General features: G+C 43.8%; 1 protein-coding gene across 1 annotated transcript; it reads left to right on the top strand.

Moving 5' to 3' along the window:
- The first annotated feature begins 17,462 nt into the window (after window positions 1-17,462).
- Window positions 17,463-22,023, top strand: LOC123103114 (AP2-like ethylene-responsive transcription factor At1g79700). The gene is made up of 7 exons (XM_044524609.1): window positions 17,463-17,814; window positions 18,230-18,315; window positions 18,684-18,692; window positions 18,842-18,930; window positions 19,287-19,411; window positions 19,950-20,026; window positions 21,115-22,023. The coding sequence occupies exons 1-7, from the start codon at window positions 17,534-17,536 to the stop codon at window positions 21,732-21,734; spliced, it is 1,287 nt and encodes a 428-aa protein (XP_044380544.1). The 5' UTR covers window positions 17,463-17,533; the 3' UTR covers window positions 21,735-22,023.
- Window positions 22,024-22,323: the final 300 nt, after the last annotated feature.

Genomic DNA, 22,323 nt, shown 5'->3' on the forward strand with positions numbered 1-22,323 from the left:
CTCAAGTATTAGCAGCTGAGTTGTCAATTCAACCACACCTGGAAACTTAATATCTGCAGCAAAGTATTTAGTAGCAAAGTAATATGATAGTAGTGATAACGGTAACAAAAGGTAACAGTAGTAAAAGTAATGTTTTTGGTATTTTGTAGTGACGAGCTTAACAGAAGAATGCTCAATATTAAAAAATTCTAGAAAAATCCTTTGGATGCAAGGGTGCATATGAATAAATTGTCTTTCAAGTTCAACTATGAGCAAAGATATAGCATCCGCAAAACTACTAGTTCTATGGATAATGGACCCTCCCATAGTAGGTAAAGCATCGCACAAGTAAAGAAATCTTGAATGACTCCTTTTCCAATAATATTACCACTACCAATCCGAAACTTTTTAGTGTGTAAAATAGTGGGTTCTCCATGAGGATCAACAAAAGCATCAAAGTTTATTACCACTATCCTTATCAACGATAACCTCCTCAATTTCAGACATGATGGCAGCAAGAGGCAAGCAAAAAGAGGCGAACGGAAAAGGAGGGCGAATAAAACGGCAAGGGTGAAGTGGGGAGAGGAAAACGAGAGGCAAATGGCAAATAATGTAATGCGAGGGATAAGAGTTTGTGATTGGTACGTGGTATGTCTTGACATGTGCGTAGATCTCCTCGGCAATGGCGCCAGAAATCCTTCTTGCAACCTCTTGAGCACTGCGTTGGTTTTCCCTTGAAGAGGAAAGGGTGATGCAGCAAAGTAGCATAAGTATTTCCCTCAGTTTTTGAGAACCAAGGTATGAATCCAATAGGAGACTACACGCAGGTCCCTCGTACCTACACAAACAAATAAGAAGCTCGCAACCAACGCAATAAAGGGTTTGTCAATCCCTTCACGTTCACTTGCGAGAGTGAGATCTGATAGAGATAATAAGATAAATATTTTTGGTATTTTTATGATATAGATTGAAAGTAAAGATTGCAAAGTAAAATAGATTGGAAACTTATATGATAAAAGATAGACCCGGGGGCCATAGGTTTCACTGGTGGCTTCTCTCAAGATAGCATAAGTATTACGGTGGGTGAACAAATTACTGTCGAGCAATTGATAGAAAAGTGCATAATTATGAGAATTATCTAGGCATGATCATGTATATAGGCATCACGTCCGCGACAAGTAGACCGAAACGATTCTGCATCTACTACTATTACTCCACACATCGACCGCTATCCAGCATGCATCTAGAGTATTAAGTTCATAAGAACAGAGTAACGCAATAGGCAAGTTGACATGATGTAGAGGGATAAACTCAACCAATATGATATAAACCCCATCTTTTTATCCTCGATGGCAACAATACAATACGTGCCTTGCTGCCCTTGCTGTCACTGGGAAAGGACACCGCAAGATTGAACCCAAAGCTAAGCAGTTCTCCCATTGCAAGAAAGATCAATCTAGTAGGCCAAACCAAACTAATAATTCGAAGAGACTTGCAAAGATAACAAATCATACATAAAAGATTTCAGAGAATAATCAAATATTTTTCATAGATAAACTTGATCATAAACCCACAACTCATCGGATCTCAACAAACACACCGCAAAAAGAATTACATCGGATAGATCTCCAAGAAGATCGAGGAGAACTTTGTATTGAGATCCAAAGAGAGAGAAGAAGCCATCTAGCTAATAACTATGGACCCGAAGGTCTGTGGTAAACTACTCCCACATCATCGGAGAGGCTATGGTGTTGATTTAGAAGCCCTCTGTGATCGATTCCCCCTCCGGCGGAGCTCCGGAAAAGGCCCCAAGATGGGATCTCTTGGGTACAGAAGGTTGCAGCGGTGGAAATAGGGTTTTGTGCTTCTCCGGGATGTTTTTGGGGTATATGGATATATATATATATATATATAGGAGGAAGAAGTAGGTGAGTGGAGCTGCGAGGGGCACACAAGGGTGGGGGCGCGCCCAGGGGCAGGCGCACCTCCCTGCTTTGTGGCCTCCTTGCTTCTTTCTTGACGTCTACTCCAAGTCCCCTGGATCACGTTTGTTCCAAAAGTAACTCTACCAAAGGTTTCATTCCGTTTGATATTCCTTTTCTGCGAAACACTGAAATAGGCAAAAAAACAGCAATTTGCGCTGGGCCTTGGGTTAGTAGGTTAGTCCCAAAAATAATATAAAAGTGTATAATAAAGCCCATTAAACATCCAAAACAGATAATATAATAGCATGGAATAGTCAAAAATTATAGATACGTTGGAGACGTATCAGTGAGCCATGGACATAGCACTATAGGTGGAACAGAATATGATGATGGAGGTTGTGTGGAGAAGACAAAAAGGGAGAAATTCTCACATTGACGTGGCTAATCAACGGGCTATGGAGATGCCCATCAATTGATGTCAATGCAAGGAGTAGGGATTGCCATGCAACGGATACACTAGAGCTATAAATGTATGAAAGCTCAACAAAAGAAACTAAGTGGGTGTGCATCCAACTTGCTTCCCCACGAAGACCTAGGGCATTTTGAGGATGCCCATCATTGGAATATACAAGCCAAGTTCTATAATGAAAAAATCCCACTAGTATATGAAAGTGATAAAATAAGAGACTCTCTATCATGAAGATCATGGTGCTACTTTGAAGCACAAGTGTGGAAAAAGGATAGTAACATTGCCCCTTCTCTTTTTTTCTCTCATTTTTTATTTGGGCCTTTTTTCTCCTTTTTTATGGCCCCTTTTTTTATTTGGGCTTCTTTGGCCTCTTTTATTTTATTTCATTTTTCGTCCGGAATCGCATCCCGACTTGTGGGGGAATCGTAGTCTCCATCATCCTTTCCTCACATGGGACAATGCTCTAATAATGAAAATCATCACACTTTTATTTACTTACAACTCAAGAATTACAACTCGATACTTAGAACAAAATATGACTCTATGTGGATGCCTCCGGCGGTGTACCCGGATGTGCAACGAATCAAGAGTGACATGTATGAAAGAATTATGAAGGTGTCTTTGCCACAAATACGGCGTCAACTTCATGATCATGCAAAGCAATATGACAATGATGGAGCGTGTCATAATAAACGGAACGGTGGAAAGTTGCATGACAATATATCTCGGAATGGCTATGAAATGCCATAATAGGTAGGTATGGTGGCTGTTTTGAGGAACATATAAGGAGGCTTATGTGTGATAGAGCGTATCATATCACGGGGTTTGGATGCACTGGCAAAGTTTGCACCAACTCTTGAGGTGAGAAAGGGAAATGCACGGTACCGAAGAGGCTAGAAATGATGGAAGGGTGAGACTGTGTATAATCCATGGAATCAACATTAATCATAAAGAACTCACATACTTATTGCAAAAATCTACAAGTCATCAAAACCAAGCACTACGCACATGCTCTAGGGGGGTAGATTGGTAGGAAAAGACCATCGCTCGCCCCCGACCGCCACTCATAAGGAAAGCAATCAAAGAACACCTCATGCTTCAAATTTGTCACACAACGTTTACCATACATGCATGCTACAAGACTCCCAAACCTCAACACAAGTATTTCTCAATTTCACAATTACTCAACTAGCATGACTCTAATATTACCATCTTTATATCTCAAAACAATTATCAAGTATCAAACTTCTCATAGTATTTAATGCACTCTATATGAAAGTTTTTATTATACCCATCTTGGATGCCTATCATATTAGGACTAATTTCATAACCAAAGCAAACTACCACGCTGTTTAGAGACTCTCAAAATGCTATAGGTGAAGCATGAGAGCAAATGACAAACTACTCCAAAAGATATAAGTGAAGATCAATGAGTAGTTGAATACTTATGCAACTACGTGAAGACTCTCTAACATTTAAGAATTTCAGATCTTGGGATATTATTCAAACAGCAAGCAAAATAAAATAAAATAAAATGACACTCCAAGAAAAACACATATCATGTGGTGAATAAAAATATAGCTCCAAGTAAAGTTACAGATGAACGAAGACGAAAGAGGGATGCCATCCGGGGCATCCCCAAGTTTAGGCTCTTGGTTGTCCTTGAATATTACCCTGGGGTGCCTTGGGCATCCCCAAGCTTAGGATCTTTCCAGTCCTTATTCCTAGTCCATCAAAACTTTACCCAAAACTTGAAAACTTCACAACACAAAACTTAACAGAAAACTTGTAAGCTCCGTTAGTATAAGAAAATAAATCACCACTTAGGTACTATTGTGAACTCATTCTAAATTCATATTGGTGTAATATCTACTGTATTCAAACTTCTCTATGGTTCATACCCTCCGATACTACTCATAGATAACAGCGGATCATATAACTATCCCTCAACATGCAACAAAGAGTCACTCCAAAGTCACTAACAGCGGAGAACAAACGAAGAGATTATTGTATGGTACGAAACCACCTAAAAGTTATCCCCGATCGATCTATTCAAGAGTTTGTAGTAAAATAACATGAAGCTATTCTTTCCGTTCGATCTATCCTAGAGTTCGTACTAGAATAACACCTTAAGACACAAATCAACCAAAACCCTAATGTCACCTAGATACTCCAATGTCACCTCAAGTATCCGTGGGTATGATTATACGATATGCATCACACAATCTCAGATTCATCTATTCAACCAACACAAAGAACTTCAAAGAGTGCCCCAAAGTTTCTACCAGAGAGTCAAGATGAAAATGTGTGCCAACCCCTGTGCATAAGCTCACAAGGTCACGGAGCTCGCAAGTTGATAAGCAAAACATACATCAAGTGGATCATGTGAATATCCCATTGTCACCACAGATAAGCACATGCAAGACATACATCAAGTGTTCTCAAATCCTTAAAGACTTAATCCAATAAGATAACTTCAAAGGGAAAACTCAATTCATCACAAGAGAGTAGAGGGGGAGAAACATCATAAGATCCAACTATAATAGCAAAGTTCGCGATACATCAAGATCGTGTTGAATCAAGAACACGAGAGAGAGAGAGAGAGAGAGAGAGAGAGAGAGAGAGAGAGATCAAACACATAGCTACTGGTACATACCCTCAGCCCCGAGGGTGAACTACTCCCTCCTTGTCATGGAGAGCATCGGGATGATGAAGATGGCCACCAGAGAGGGATCCCCCCTCCGGCAGGGTGCCAGAACGGGTCTAGATTGGTTTTCGGTGGCTACAGAGGCTTGCGGCGGCGGAACTCCCGATCTAAGTTATTTTCTGGAGGTTTTTGTATTTATAGGAATTTTTGGCATCGGGAACAAGTCGGTGAGGGTCCCCGAGTCGTCCACGAGATAGGCGGCGCACCCGGGGGGTAGGGCACGCCCCCACCCTCGCGGATGGCCCGAGACTCTTCTGGCCCAACTCTTTTACTCCGAGGGCTTGTTTTGGTCCATAAAAAATCGTCAAAAATTGGCACGTCCATTGGACTCCGTTTTGTATTCCTTTTTTGTAGAACTCAAAAACAAGGAAAAACAAAAACTGGCACTGGGCTCTAGGTTAATAGGTTAGTCCCAAAAATCATATAAATAGCATATAAATGCATATAAAACATTCTAGATGGATAATATAATAGCATTGGACAACCAAAAATTATAGATACGTTGGAGACGTATCACGTGCTCCTGACCTCCACACAAAGGATGACAATCAATAATAAATCATGCTCTAACTTCACTGCATAACGATAGACCATATGTGCATGCTTAGGGAATCACAAACTTTAACACAAGAATTTCTACCAATACACGATTACTCTCTAGCATGAATCTAATATCACCATCTTTATATCTCAAAACAAATGCAAGGAATCAAACTTCTCATATATTCAATGCTCGTTATGAAAGTTTTTATTATATCCCTCTTGGATGCCCATCATATTAGGACCAAATTCATAACCTAAGAAAATTGCCATACTATTTTAATACTCTCAAAATAATGTAAGTGAAGAGTTCATCAATTTCTACAAAATAAAACCACCACCATGCTTAAAAAGATATAAGTGAAGTACTAGAGCAACTGCCTAGCTCAAAAGATATAAGTGAAGCACATAGAGTATTCTAATAAATTCACGATTAATGTGTGTCCCTCTCCAAAGGTGTGTACAGCAAGGATGATTGTGGCAAACTAAAAAGCAAAGACTCATATAATACAAGAAGCTCCAAGAAAAACACAAATCATGTGGTGAATACAAATATGTGTGGCACCCCGGCTCAAAGAAACCGGAACGCCCCGTATTCCAGCCCAGAGATCGATGAGAAGTCTTCTGGAATATGGCACTGCTTAGCATAGAAAAAATCAGCTCTTTATTACAAGCTATATGGATAGAAGGGGATTACATTGGCACGGCGACACTACGCCTGCCACGGTTGCTCCATGCAAGCAGCAGAACAACACGATGCAGCGGAATAGCGACGATGGTGATGAACTCCACTCCGCAGGGACTCTGGCTGGAATGCTTATCCTAGCTCGCAAACAAGGGATCCACGGCAAACAAGCAATCAAATCTGGCATGACCTGCAAACTCGCATGACACACCAGGTCAGTACATTGAATGTACTTGCAAGCTCACAGCAACCAAAGCACAATAGCATGGAAATTACAGGTTAACCAGAATTAACATGATACTATCAGAACAACATGGCATGAACAACATGATATAGCTAGAACAATCCGAGCATGGCATGAACATATAAACATGATGACACTATCATGCAACATGATGACGTTATCATGCACCAATTTACTCTGTTCGGGTTACCTCGTAACCAACACGGACACCACACGATCATCTCAGGATCCAATCAAGCTTGGTATTAACAATACCATAGTAATCATTACATGACCACAAGGAGCTTGATCTTCACCTTTGCTCTTGCATAACCCCACAAATACCCATCAACTCGGAATCCTCGATACAACGGTGATCATCTCACGATCACAACCAAAAATATCCATCAACTCGGTATCCTTGATACCACGGTGATCATCTCACGATCACACCAATCTCTTTCTCATCATCGAACCAGGGTTGTTATTAAGCAAGTTATTATTATTACTGTTGACCCATAGTGTGACCAACTACGAATTGGTCCATTATCCGCGGGCACGGCTACTGATAGATTTAATATACACTCTGCAGAGGTAGCGCACTGTACCCACACCACAGAACCCATGGCCTCGCACTCCCATTTGGGTGGACCAATGACGTTCCAACAAAACCGTCCTACTGCCATGACACTCTCCTGGCCACTTCGACCAACACCCCCTTGGGGTTCAGTCCCGGGTGGCCCGTGCCTACCAAAGGCATCACGACCACCGTCGTGGCAAAACAAAAATGGTCCCAAACGGGGACATGTGCACATAACCAAATGCGGTCTCAAAAGTCTTATGCCATCCTACCTGGCCAAGGTAGCGCCCGCGCATAACCTTCCCTCGTTGGAGGCACCGGCGAGAGGCACAACAATAGACCCAGTTAGGACCCTCCCATAAAGGCAAGTGTGGTTACACTGGTCAGCTCGATATGGTGGCACCATGACTCAGCCAACAGTTGTTCAAGTTCAATTTAATCCGGTTAAACTTGAATGCAATATGCTGAGCCATGATAAAATAACATGATGCAATTACAATGCATGAGCATGATATCAACATGAGCATGAGGGTACAACATAACTATCAACCATATCAACAATGAATCATATCCAACTGAGCATGGCATAATGACGAGCATGAGTATCACAAGTAACACTACTCATTGTATAACATGACCACTAACATCAACAATAAATACCGTGCCATAACACATCAATAATATTACCGAGTAAACACTTAACCAACTAACAGCAAAGGAACAATGCATATCAACGGTACTCGGTAACCGACGTTAGTCATGCACCGAAGAACATGACCAACCCAACATGTACTACTATCAAGCATGACCAATATGAACTTAATACTAGCAGGTAGAACATGATAGAGTGCAAGAAAACATAACATGACGGTAATCACCGATCCATAAGCATAACCGAAATAACGACAGCAGTAGCAAACAAACATACAGTTATTAAAGATTCAAGTTGAAAACCAAAGCTATTGCATGGCTATCATGCAAATGGTGGTTCTGGCTTGCCTGGGGATGAAGAATGCACTAGGGAGATTGCGGTGAAAGCGCGAAAAGATTCACCGGAAACAGTTCTCTCTTAGAGGGGGCTGTTTACGGGCAAGGGAAAAATGGTCATTTCCATTATGTCAAACCATAGGAAAATGATACCAAAAGTTAGGGCTCAAAGAGATGAAGATGTGGGCATTGGATTCACCTCAATCGGAGTCTTGAGCAAAAAGTTATAGCTCGACGAAGTTCAGGGACCAATCTGTAAAAATAACTCTACAAACAGGCCCGTGGCTGGAAAATCAGAAAGCGCATTTCTCAGATTACGTCTTCAGAAAGTGAAAACGTATTTTAAGCCAAAGGAGAAACAAAATACGTTTTCTTCAAAGGAAAACGTATTTCCAAGAATACGCCTTCACTAAAACGGTCAGCGGGGCCACTGGGTCAACATGAGAGACTTACAGGTGGGGCCCGTCACTTATCCACGTGGGCAGGACGGGGTCAACGCCCGTGGCTTATATGCGGGGTCCGCATGGAGGTGGGGCCCGCCTGGCTTGGCTCCTTCTTCCTCCTTGTTGTGCCCCGATGGAAACAGAGGAGGGCAGGGGAGGGCGCACAGCCAGCGACGGCTCGGACGGCTCCGACGGTCTCCGGCCAAGAGAAGGCCACCGGCGGACGCAGGGTGGAGAGCCGCTCCCGCCTGGATCAGCAACAACGCCAAAGAAGGGACGGGGCGACCGCGGCTCGCAAAGCGGATGGCTCGGGTGGCACGGCCGATCTTGGGGTCGCGACCACACGAGCTCCGGCGAGGAAACCAGAAGCTGGGGAGGGTTGAGGTGGAGTGGGGAGGCTAGTGGATAGGTCAGGGAGTGGAGGGGTGGCTTGGGTCGGCCGAATTTGAGCGGAGCACCGCGGTGAAGCTGCAGCCATGGGAGGGGCAGGGGAGGAGTAATGGAGCGAGGGGAGGCTTGTGGTGCAGACGAGAGCGCTCGGGAGTGCCTTAAATAGGCGGGGCGAGGATGGCCAAGCTGGTTGCCGCCGCACGAGCTCGGCCAAGGCTCTGGCGATGCGCAGCGATCACGGGGAGGCGCGGGATCACGACGAGCAGGAACCGTACGAGCTACAGAAGGTCACGGAGCGGCCGAAACCAAGGGGGAGCAGAGGAAGAGGCCGAGCGCCATTAATGCGCTGTCGGCTATAGCTCGCCCGTGGGCGCGCGGCGGCGAGCACTGACGGAGAGGCTTATGGAGGGGGAGATGGCTCCAGGAGGATGGCGACGACACAGGGAACACGCTGGACAGGCCCGTGCTCGCTGAGACGTCGAGCAGAGGAGGGGCCCGAGCAAGAAGACGCTCTGGACGCGGCCAGTGTGTGCCAAAACGGTGGTCACTGTGTGCACTGGTGCACACAGTGCCACAAGCTATGCCAAATGATGTCTGGGTGTTAGTCCTTCCAGGCTAGGTTGCAACTTAGGTGGTATATCGGTTAAAGACTCGATGGTTAAATGGTAAGTGAGCTCTGAAGTTTACTGCATCAAACTGAATCATTATGCAGTGATCAACATAGTGAGGTTAAGAGGCAAACTAGATGCCAGGGGAGTTTAGGTTAGGAAGGACTATAATCCTATCAAATATGAGATGATTTGGACAAGTATTTTATATAGTTGCTTTACAACTACATAAACTGCTCCAGAAACAAAATCATGAAGGGGCACTCACCAGGAGAGGCCACTTGAGCTAAAAATGGGCATGGTAGAATGATTTGGGCATATGAGAGTGCTGTAAAAATTTCATACCATTTGGTCAAGCCAAAGTGGTACTTCTTTCATACAGCACCTCTCTGGACAGAAACTTAGGAAAAATCCTAAGGGAAAATGGCTTCAGGAAATGATCCCAAAACTTGTGGAGATTGGTTATATAGGTGGGAGAAGGCCTAGGAAAATTTTCAGACATAATGGAGCAAGATAAAATATACTTGCTTCATTAACTGAAAATTTGGACAGAACCAAATAATTGATGATCAGCTCACATGGTTACATTGCATGAGCTCAAATCTTGAGGAGGGTGATTATTTGGTGATATGAAGGGCCATGCAAAATTTCAACTCAATAGGATAAACCTAGCTAGTACTTCCTTCACAACCAATTCCCTCAGACAGGAACTTTGAAAAATTGCTCAGGAATATTCACTAGGCAAATTAAGTTGAAATTTTTCATGAGGCAATTATTTGGACATTAAAAGGTTTTCAAAAAGTTTGGGGTCAATTGGGCAAAGGTAAATGGCACTTGTTTCACAATCTGCCATTCAGGACAGAATACGAAAGGAATTAATTGGGCATGATGGGAAACATGGCCAATGAAATATCTTGCCATATTTCAGGAATATATGACCCAAATAATTTATGAGAATTATTTGGGAATTTTAGGAGTGATGGAAATATAGGTTGCTTCATAACCTAGGGCAAAAGGATTATTCATTTAATAGAAAAGGAATATTCCCAAGGAAAAGAATACTGGGGTTTGTCTAGGATGGAAATGGCAAGGTCTTGGGAAGGGTTTGAGGATGACAAGCCACTCTGGAAAGAAAGAAGAGGTCATCTTCTTCAGTTTCCAGACCACAAAGTCACGGAAAAAGAAAACTCAAGCAAAAATCCTAGAGGAACAAAAGAAAAAGAAAGGGCCAAAAATCAGGCTGTGACATATAGCCTCAAGTAAATTTACCGATGGATTGAAGACAGAAGAGGGGATTCCATCCAGGGCATCCCCAAGCTTAGATGCTTGGTTGTCCTTGAATATTACCTTGGGGTGCCTTGGGAATCCCCAAGCTTAGGCTCTTGCCACTCCTTATTCCATAGTCCATCAAATCTTTACCCAAAACTTGAAAACTTCACAACAGAAAACTCGTAAGCTCTGTTAGTATAATAAAGCAAATCACCACTTTAGGTATTGTTGTGAACTCATTCTAAATTAATATTGGTGTTATATCTATTGTATTCCAACTTCTCCATGGTTCATACCCCCCGATATTATCCATAGATTCATCCAAATAAGCAAACAACACATAGAAAACATAATCTGTCAGAAACAGAACAGTGTGTAGTAATCTGGAAACTTCGTATACTTCTGTAACTCGAAAAATTCTTAAAATTAGGCAAATATAGGCAATTTGTATATAAATCTTGAGTAAAAAAATCAAGAATTTATCACGTTCCAGCAGCTCAGATCAATTCTGTTACTGGGCGCAAAAGTTGTTGTTTTTCAGCAAAATCAAATCAACTATCACCGTGGACCATCCCAAAGGACTTACTTGGCACAAACACTAATTAAAACACTAAACACAATTATTACAGAAGTAATATTGTGTATTTATTCAAAAACAGAAGCAAAAACAAAAAACACAAAATAAAATTGGGTTGCCTCCCAACAAGTGTTATTGTTTAACGCCCCTAGCTAGGCATATTGCATAGATCTAAGTATTGTCATCTTTCTTCTTAATTTCCATGATAGTGCTTTTGTTAGGAGATTTTTCAAATATAACATGAAACACATCATCCATAGAAATTTTAGCATTATCAAGTTGTCCCTCGGCGTATCCCCTTTGATTACCGGCTACAATCCAAGAAAATTGTTGGTTAACATCATTAAAAACTTGTTGGATCATATCTAAAACAGGAATTGCCTTTCTAAGGTTCTCATCAAAGATTTGATTATTGCCAAGCAAGGTTATTAAAACATGATCACTATTGTAGAGGATCTCATCTATTACCGGTTTCTCATGGTTCATACCATAAAAATCAAAGATCTCCCTAGGTTCCCGTACTATATGATCAAACTCATTCATAAGAACAAGGGTAACTATTTTTTAGCTTTAGGGTCCTTTATCACCAGCAGCTCATAAACAATCTTTGCAAGGTGGGGTGTGTGCGAATAAATCTTTTTCAAGTTTATGAACAAGAGCTGAAATAGTATTTACATAAGTATTTGTCCTTTTAAGTATGGGAACATCATCACAAGTCAGAGTCTCAATACAATTAAAGAACTCTTCAATGGTTTTTTTTCCTATAACATTCCCTTGTCCTAGGAAAAAAATTAGCATCTAGATTAGCATAACGTCCAATTTTAGGAGTTCTGTCGTCATCTATTTCTGCCATACCGAAATCACTCATGATAGTAGGTTCAAAGCAAGCGATCAAGCAAATGAAAAGCAAGCGAAAACACGAACGGGAAGAAGGCAAATAAAAAGGAAAATATTTTTGTGTTTTTCTGAAAACTTTTAGAAGTGGGGAAGAGGAAAACGAGAGGCAAATGGCAAATAATGTAAATGCAAGAGATAAGAGTTTATGATAGGTACTTGGTAGGCTTGATGTAGAACCTCCCTGGCAACGGTGCCAGAAATTCTTCCTGCTACTTCTTGAGCTTGCGTTGATTTTTTCCTTAAAGAGGAAAGGCTGATGCAACAAAGTAGAGATAAGTATTTCCCTCAGTTAAGAATCAAGGTATCAATCAAGTAGGAGGCACAAGCAAGTCCCCAATATATGCACCTGCACAAACAAACACTTGCACTCAACGCGAAAAAGGGGTTGTCAATCCCTTCATGGTCACTTGCAAGAGTGAGATCTAATACAGATAGAAAGTAAAAGGCAAAATAAAATAAATATAAATAAATTATAGAAAGGTATTTTTTGGTTTTTATTTTATAGATCTGAAAATATATGATGGAAAATAGACCCGGGGGCATAGGTGATAGGTTTCACTAGAGGCTTCTCTCTTGAAGAAGCATATAGTGGGTAAACAAATTACTGTTGAGAAATTGATAGAAAAGCGCAAAGTTATGATGATATCTAAGGCAATGATCATGAATATAGGCACCACATCCGTGCCAAGTAGACCGACTCATGTCTGCATCTACTACTATTACTCCACACATCAAGCGACTCATGCCTGCATCTAGAGTATTAAGTTCATAAGAACAGAGTAACGCCTGAAGCAAGATGACATGATGTAGAGGGATAAACTCAAGCAATATGATATAAACCCCATCTTTTTATCCTTAATGGCAACAATACAATACATGCCTCGCTACCCCTACTGTCACTGGTTAAGGACACCGCAAGATTGAACCCATCACAAAGCACCTCTCCCATTGCGAGAAAAACCAATCTCGTAGGCCAAACCAAATCGATAGATCGGAGAGAAATACTAAGTTATCTCAATCATGCATAAAAGAGTTCAGAAAAGACTCAAATAATATTCATATATAATCTGATCATAAATCCACAATTCATCGGATCTCAACAAACGCACCGCAAAAGAAGATTACATCGAATAGATCTCCAATAATATCGAGGAGAACATTGTATTGAAGATCAAAGAGAGAGAAGAAGACATCTAGCTACTAGCTATGGACCCTTAGGTTCGTGGTAAACTACTCATGCTTTGTCGGAAGGGCAGCAAGGTTGGTGTAGAGGCCCTCTATGATCGAATCCCCCTCCGGCGGAGTGCCGTAGAAGGCCCCAAGATGGGATCTCACAAGAACAAAAGCTTGCGGCGGTGGAAAAGTATTTTTGGTGTGCCCTCTGATGTAGGGGGGATATTTGAGAATTTATAGTGGTGGAGTTAGGGTTGGAAGGTCTCCGAGGGGCCCACAAGCCTAGGGGGCCCTTGGGGCATGCCCCTAGGGCTTGTGGCCTCCTAGTAGGTCTTCTAGCCTCCTCTCGGAGCTTCCTAGGTTTCTTCTGGTCCAAGAAAAATCATCGTAAAGTTTTATTCCGTTTGGACTTCATTTGATATTGATTTTCTGTAAAAGCCAAAAACAAGGAAAAAATAGCAACTGGCACTTGGCCCTAGGTTAATAAGTTAGTCCCAAAAATAATATAAAATAGAATATTAATGCATATAAAACATCCAAAACAGATAATATAATAGCATGGAATAATAAAAAATTATAGATACGTTGGAGACATATCAGCCGCTCACATGTGTATTGATGTGGAAGGAGTAGCGCGGGGTCACTCACATTTTCCCCACACGGTGGCACAATAACACATGATGAGTCCGGGATGATGTGGAAAGAGTAGTAGGGTGGCACGCCCTAAGCATGTCATGCTATCATCCTCTTCGTTGTTAAAATCATCAATAATGTCATACCATTGTTGACCCTCTGTAAGTCATTCATGTGCCTCATGCGGCCACCGGTCACCGCCTATGTTGATGTGGAAGGAGTTGCGTGGCTCCACATGCTAATCCCGCCATATTATAGTCCTCTTCATTGTGAAAAGTAATGTTGGTGCCACACCATCGTCGACGCCCATGGGATATCCATTTGTCTCATGTGGCGGCACACTTACACACAGTGAGACCAGTCTGATTTGGCATGACTAGTGTAGGGTCACACCCTCAGCCTATCATAGTATCGCCTATTTGATGTTAAAAGGATGGTCAATGTCACACCATTTGTCGATGCTCCTAAGCCATTCATTTGTCTCATGTGGTCGTCGCTCACAAGTGATAGCCCTAGGCTGATGCAGAAGGAGTAGCATGGGATCATGTGCTAAGCCCGTCATAATGTAGTCCTCTTTAGTGTTAAAAGGAAGGCTTGTCTCATACCATCACTAACATTCTAGAGCCGCAGATGCACACTCACGCGTGATTGGGGCGAGGTCGATTTGGAAGGAGTAGTTTGCGGTTACACTAATCCCATTGACTTGTAGTCCTCTTAAATGTTAAAATGAAGATTGGTGACATGTCATCGTCGATGCTCTTGAGTTGTCCATTTGCCTCACGCAACCACATGCTTACACATGTTAGGGCCGAACCGACATGGGAATGAGTAGTGTGGAGTCGTATTGAGCCCATCGTGATGCAATCCTATTTTAGTGTTAATAGGAAGGCCGACACATGACACCATTTTCAACACTCTCAAGTTGTCCATTTGCCTCCCTTATCCGCACGCTCATAGGTGATGGAGCATGATGTAGTGGAATAGAAGCGTGGAGTCGTGTGATAACCACATAAGGTTGTAGCTCTAAGGTCACACCATCGTCTAGGCTCTCAAGCTATTCATTTGCCTTATATGGGGTCACATGATAAGCTAGTGCATAGTCCTCTTCAATGTTAGAAGAAAGTGCATGTCATAATTTTTCTTCGTATGCCAAGCAAGTATCTGAATAACATACTACGAGACAAATTTCCTCTCACTAGCCGTGAATATACCCATGCCATCCATGCACAATTACTTTGTGATTAATTGGTAGAGGAAGATTAATTCAAGCACCCATTGATCATACTGTTATGCCCAGTGGATTGGTTCTGTTGCAAAAAATCACGAAAACAATCTTGAGAATGGAATCAAGAACATCTTTAGTATTTCCCTAAAATCTCTTGAACTATATAAAAAACTTCACTTTGAGGACTTATACCCGATCTAGCCCTTCCCTCATATCTTCAATTTCTCAAAAGTTTAAGGACTTACCCCTCACAATAGCCCTCCCTCCTTCAATTTAAGCCGCCACTCAAAATCTTCATAAAGCTTTTATTTCCTCTCTCAGACTCAGTCATCGCCCACCTCCTCGACGACAACGTCTCAGAGTTCCCCGTCGTCCATGTCGACTACGCGCGACAACCCCGACTACCCCCACCCCACGCTTTCTCCCTCCTCGACGATTGCCAAGCTCCTGTAATCGCCGTTATCTCCCTCCACCATAGCTACAACAAATAAGAACGTAGTGATTGAGATAACTCGCACATAACTCGTCGGGAGCTACTAGCCTCTCGAAAGAGGTCATTGTTGAGGAGGGCAACTGCCGAAGGGCCTCATGATGCTACATGCGCCCTTCGCCTCTATTGTCGGGATCCTTCGTCAGAGGCCGATATGGTGGCAGAGGTGGTGACATGTGTGAAGACGAGGCTCTGGACCTCGTCGATCGATGTGGGAAGGATATGTCGGGGCGAAGGTGTACGAGGTTGGCGCGGGTGAGACCCTATCGCGAAAACATGCATGAACAACACCATGAAGCAGTGGCCCCTATTGTTTTAGAGCTCAAGGTGGGACATCTTAGCACCGTTAGTGTAGATCCTAGCACGGTAGAGGTCAAAGGGGCCCCACTCAATGAATACCTTGATGCACAAGCCGACAAAGGCGGAGGGGACATGGTCTATCTTGGTGGATTCGAGTCGCGGGGATGTCGATTTGGAGAATAAAGGATAGGAAGAGAGACGGGCTTGCATGCGGGACCCAGGGTGTAGAGGAAGAAGAAAGGATAGGGAGAGAGATGGGTTTCCTTTACTCTTGAGAATGGAATTAAGAAAGGAGATGGAGAATGGAGTTTAAGCAGCCACTTGATATCTCCCTAAAGCTTCTCTCCCCCCTCTCAGACTCAGTCATCACCCAACTCCTCAACGGCAGCGTCTTGGAGCTCCCGGTCGTCCGTGTCGACTATGTGCGGCCTCGTCGACCCCCTCCTCACGACCGCCCTGCTCCCGTAATCGCCCTCGTCGCTCTCCACTATGGCTACAAACATAGAAGAGCAAAACGATCGAGCTGGATCACACAAAACTCACCAGGAGTTACTGGCCTCTCGGGAGAGGTCATGGCTGAGGAGGAGTACGAGTCGAAGGGTCCAACGATAGTCGATAGTCGTGCTCCTTCATCGGAGGCTGAGCTGGTGGCAGAGGTGGCGATGAGACTCTAGCCCTTGCCAGCTGGTATGGGGAGGATCATGCTGGGGTGGAGGCGTAGGAGGTCGGCCCGGATGAGGCCCTGTTGGGAAGCCGCACATAGACAAGACAATGAAGTCATAGCCCCTCTCGTTTTAGAACTTGGGGCATGACACCTTGACGCCATTGGTGTAGATCCTGACGCAGTAGACGCCAAACGAGCCCCGCTCGGTGAATACCTTGACGCGCAAGCCGACAGAGGCAAAGGGGCAGGATGTATCTCTGTTGGATTCGGTCACGGGGATGTCGGTTTGGAGAATAAAGAAGAGGGAAAGAGACATGCTTCCATGCGGGACCCGGGGTTTAGTGGGAGTTAACTGAGGGAAGAGTAAGATGCAACAAAATTAACTCATCAAAATCTAAAGGGCCAAGGTTTTCGAGTTGTTCCCTAAAAAAAAGGTTTTGAAGTTGTTTGAGAAATGAAAAATTGGAGGAACGGCTAGAGATGCTCTGCCCCCCTGCCTTTTAACCATGGCTAGCTGTCATCGGTGCATGTTTTTTTCTGCTTTAAAGCAAATGAGCCCTTATGTGCAACATTACAACAAGCAAGGTGTCATGTGAAACTAATGCCTGCTGGCGCTTAATGAAAACAATTAAGAAATAAAATAAAACCCTCGAGCAGAGTACCAGGCCGCACAGCCTTCTCCCTCTATAAAACCCCTGCCTACTTTCTTTCTTCCACCTTGACTCCCCACTCTCGCTCGGCCCACCACCATTGACACAGCACAGAGATCATGAAGAGATCCCCTCCTCCTCCTCCTCCTCAGCCATCTCCTTCTTCTTCGCCGGCATGCTCGCTGTCGCCGTCGCCGTCGTCTCCTTCCTCCTCCGACTCGTCCTCGATCGCCATTCCCCGCAAGCGGGCGCGGACGCAGAAGGCCGGGAGCGCCAAGGCCAAGGCGGCGCCCAAGCGGGCCAAGAAAGACGCGAGCAGGAGCAGCAAGGAGTCTGACGCCTCCGCCAATGGCGCCGCCGCGGCAGGGAAGAGGAGCTCCATCTACAGAGGGGTCACAAGGTATGGATCATGCCTGTATTCCGTGGATTGATTTCGATCTCTGCCCGCAAAGTAACCAGTCAATTGCGCATTGCCGCTGATTAATTAGGAGTCGCACAATTGGTTGGTCCCCAACCTTGGCTTGCATGTCAAAAGTCTACACCCTTTTTTCCTTCCTGGTCTCTCGGAGAGCCTGTTAAGCATGATCCCGGTGGAGTTCTTGAATTCGGCCATCGGATTTTCTTGCCGTGCTCCATTTGAATAATTCGGTCAACTGCTGTTAGTTGTTAGGAAGTAGGAGGGCTGGTTGATCTGCAATCTGCATTACTGCTGCCTGCTCATTTAATCCGGTCAATCAGTTTTTCCTTACTTTTTTATCTCCTTGAAAGGCAAGTGCTTATATTGATCAGCTGCATCCATGTCAATATGTACCCAGGCACAGGTGGACGGGCAGATTCGAGGCACACCTCTGGGACAAGAACTGCTTCACTTCCATCCAGAACAAGAAGAAAGGGAGGCAAGGTAGATTTTTTTCCTTCACTTCTTCTGATTTTCAGATTTAAATCGCATTAATGTTTCAGATTTATAGAATTGTTTTTTTAAGCATCAAAGGAAAAATAGAGATGCAATACGAGGATGGTACCTAATACTGAATAAAAAACTGCAAGGTCCTTGTGACCGAGGCTGCTCTGGATCCTGATATTCCCATCTCTGATATTAGCACAAAGCATATTTTTTCTTCCGTAAAGCGAAACGAATTTATTAAGGCTGACATTCTGATTATACTTTTTTATCTCTTTGTTTTCTGTTATCTTTTGTGGGGGTCCTTGTCTGGTGATCTGCATGTGACTGCGATCTACTTCTCCTTTGATGCTGTGTTGGCTCAATAGTCTATCTGGGTAAGTCCCACAAGCATATTTGTAGACACACATCCAGCCTACCTGTTTTTGGCAGATTCATGTCACTTGTCATTTTTTTTCTTCAATCTTCCTTTAGAATCAAAATACTTATAATCTGCTTGTTGACGATTTGGTTGTCAATTCTGCAGGGGCTTATGATACAGAGGAGGCAGCTGCTCGTGCTTACGATCTTGCAGCTCTCAAATATTGGGGCCCTGAAACCACACTGAATTTCACTGTATGTTGTTCTCCTCTTGGAAATAGAAAAAGTAATGCATTGATATGAATGTGTACATATACATCCAAGTTGCTGCGTCAGTTCCTGTTTGGTACAAGCAGGAGCCAGGGTGTGTCTTGGCAAACACCACCATTGACTCGAGAGTTATGGTGGTGACAGCAGAGAGAGTAGTAACGTCTTGACAGCCCATGTCGCTTGTGTTTTAGTAGCACTACTACTAGATGAGCAACACGCATAAAAAGACGGCCTTGAATGTGCTGGTTGTATAACAACTGTTTGTTGTTTTTCTCAACAAAATAAACATAGTTACTTACCATGAGAAATTATATTAATTCATGGACGGACGCATGCTGCAGGTGGATGAGTACGCGAAAGAGAGGTCGGAGATGGAGGGGGTGTCACGGGAGGAGTACCTCGCCGCCCTCCGCCGCCGGAGCAGCGGCTTCTCAAGGGGGGTCTCCAAGTACAGGGGCGTCGCCAGGTACTACACTATTACTGCATTAATTAGCAGCTCCGTTTGGGTAACACTATTGCGAGGCATGCAAAATTCATGAAGAGACACGTGGCATGCAAGTGCCAAGTGTATGCTACGTGGGATACAGGGATGGTGCTGACTCGGGAGGAGGGACCTTTCTGGTCGACTGACAAAATAGGGGTACGTAGGCAGCTAGGATCCATCTGCATCGTGGAGTCAGTGGCATGCGTCAGCTGGCAGGCAGAAAGTGCAACGTCATACCCCAGCCAGCCATGTCATCTAGAGTGGCCACAGATGGCTCACCTACCTACCTCTTTCTCCCGTCAGCTTCGTGTGTCGAAAAAAGTCCAACCTGGCCGACAGCAGGCCGCCGGTTTGGAAATTCGACTGGAATTCACAGAAACGGCTCAACAATATGCATCCAACTTTTTTCTCGTGACTAATTTTGACAAAACACGGGAACTAATTTTGCTGAAATTTCAGAGAGAAACAGTTGGATTTGTTGTGTCTGAATATATGTAAATGTTTATCATTTTGGGTGCAGGCACCACCACAATGGGCGGTGGGAGGCGCGAATTGGGCGGGTGCTGGGGAACAAGTACCTATACCTGGGAACCTTTGGTGAGCTCCTCCTCCTACTCCTTTGAGCAAGAAAACAGTTTTAATTAATCGGCATTGAAAGGTTACCATTGTTCGTTGTAGAATCGTCCTGCTTAACATTCCGCAAGAGCAGAGCAGCTGCCCACCTAACTTTTACCAGAATTTTATGATCAAACCTAACACCCACATATATTCAATGGCATGCACTTGTTGTTTCCCTCCCTTCAATGCACCACACCCGGGCTTACCCTGATGCTGCTACCATAATCTTTACTACTAGCATGTTAATTACTAGTTGTTCTCTCTTTATTTCTACTTTCTTTTTATTTTCTATGTATCTGAAAAAGAAAGAAAGGAAGAAAAAAGGGGCAGTGGCAGGGTCAAGATTCAGGACCATGAGAGAGACAGACCAAGATACCATCCTGTGTGCAATCCCAAGGGGATTGCTCAACTTGCCCTAAGAATAACATTAAGCACACAGACAGAGCGTTGGATCAGATCATACGCAATGCCTGCACTGCTAATTACCAGTAAATACTGCGGGCATGTGAGCAGCACGTGGTGGGAGTGGTAATGCCACCGGCTGGTGCATAGGGATCTTCAATCTCTCCCTGTCTTCTTTTCACTTGCCTCTCTGACTCAGCAGTGAGTGGTCGCCTCACGTGCATGGGGCATGCCCTCCTCTCTGTCAAAAAACAGACCAGATCAAGATTCAGGATCCAAATCACCGCACAAATGATATGATTCACCACACTAACAGCAGAGATAAAAAAGAAAAAAAAATCCCCAAAGGGCGAGAAGATCGCCACTAAAGGGCAGGTTGCCACAAGAGTTCTCTAGTTAATTACTGCAGTAGCAAAACACCGCAATCAACTCTAGTGACCAGCACATGTGAAAGTAGCAAGCATCCCATCCACATCCACTGTCGTCTTTCAGGCAACTAGGGTGTGAAATTCAGCATCTTCTACTCTAGATATCTGATGCTTGCGCTCATTCACTGATACCACCAAACAACTCTTGTCCTTTGGGAGAACAATGGAGCCAATTTGACACAAGTTGGTAAATTCTGTGATTTAGCTCACCATAGTGCATCTACTTTCTTCCTGCAGATACCCAAGAGGAAGCAGCCAGGGCCTATGATCTTGCGGCCATCGAATACCGAGGCGCCAACGCCGTAACCAACTTCGACATTAGCCGCTACCTGGACCAGCCACAGTTACTGACACAACTGGAGCAGGGGCCACAGGTGGTGCCAGCATTGCAAGAGGAGCTTCAACATGATCACCAAAGTGACAATGCAGTCCAAGAGCTCAACTCAGGTGAAGCGCAGAAACCAGGTAGCGTCAACGAGCCCATTGCAGTGGATGACACAGACAACACCGGAGACATGGGTGCCCCCCTTGTGTTTGACAGCGGCGTCGAGGAGAACCTGTGGAGCCCTTGCTATGAATTGGAGAACTTCTTTGGGCCCAACAACAGCAACTCGATGAATCTGAGCGAGTACTTCAACGTAAACGATGCCACCTTTGAGAGCAACATCGGGTACCTGTTCGAAGGATGTCCCGACATCGACGACTGCAGCACCAGGCATGGCACAGGCCTGGCGGCGCTCGGTTTTCTCAAGGAAGGTGACGATAATATGAAGGATGTTCCAGACATGGATGCAGAATTAACTCCTCAAGCAAACGATGTCTCCTGCCCTCCAAAAATGATCACTGTGTGTAATTGAGTATCTCTGTGCTCTCATGTCCAAGGAAGGTTTCAGGTTTTCATGTTGGGTATACTTCTTAGCTAGCTCCTTGTAGGCTGTCTGTCTGTCTGATCAGGTCGGAAATTCATGTGTTCATCCCCATCCTTTGAGAAAAACCCAAAGGCATTCTACTTGGTATGGTATGAGTGCCAATGTTCCTTTTTCTTCTCCTTAAAAGTTACCCAGAAGGCTAATATACTAACCTCAACGAGATGTGCTCACTTAACCTCGGTTTAACCAATCACATTGTGATAGCTTACAAGTTTCATTCATGTATTTACCCTTTATTTTTTGAGTTGGATTCATGTATTTACTTGTTCCTATAGAAGTACGGTGGTCCTAATATACTACTCCCTCTGTAAAACATCTTATATTTGTTCGAGGACGTATTACAATATAGCTTGCTTGATTTGAAAATTCCCGCTACGAATGCAGAGAATGTCCTAGGTCCCCCCAAAAAAAATCTTGATGGAAGAATCTTAACTTCCATTCAACACAAATGCCATCTGTGGTAAAAACAAAAACAAATGCCGAGTACTTAGAAGCAACGTTCTTGCAACAAGTTTTC

This window comes from Triticum aestivum, chromosome 5A, assembly GCF_018294505.1.
Source record: "Triticum aestivum cultivar Chinese Spring chromosome 5A, IWGSC CS RefSeq v2.1, whole genome shotgun sequence".
Taxonomy (NCBI): Eukaryota; Viridiplantae; Streptophyta; class Magnoliopsida; order Poales; family Poaceae; genus Triticum; species Triticum aestivum.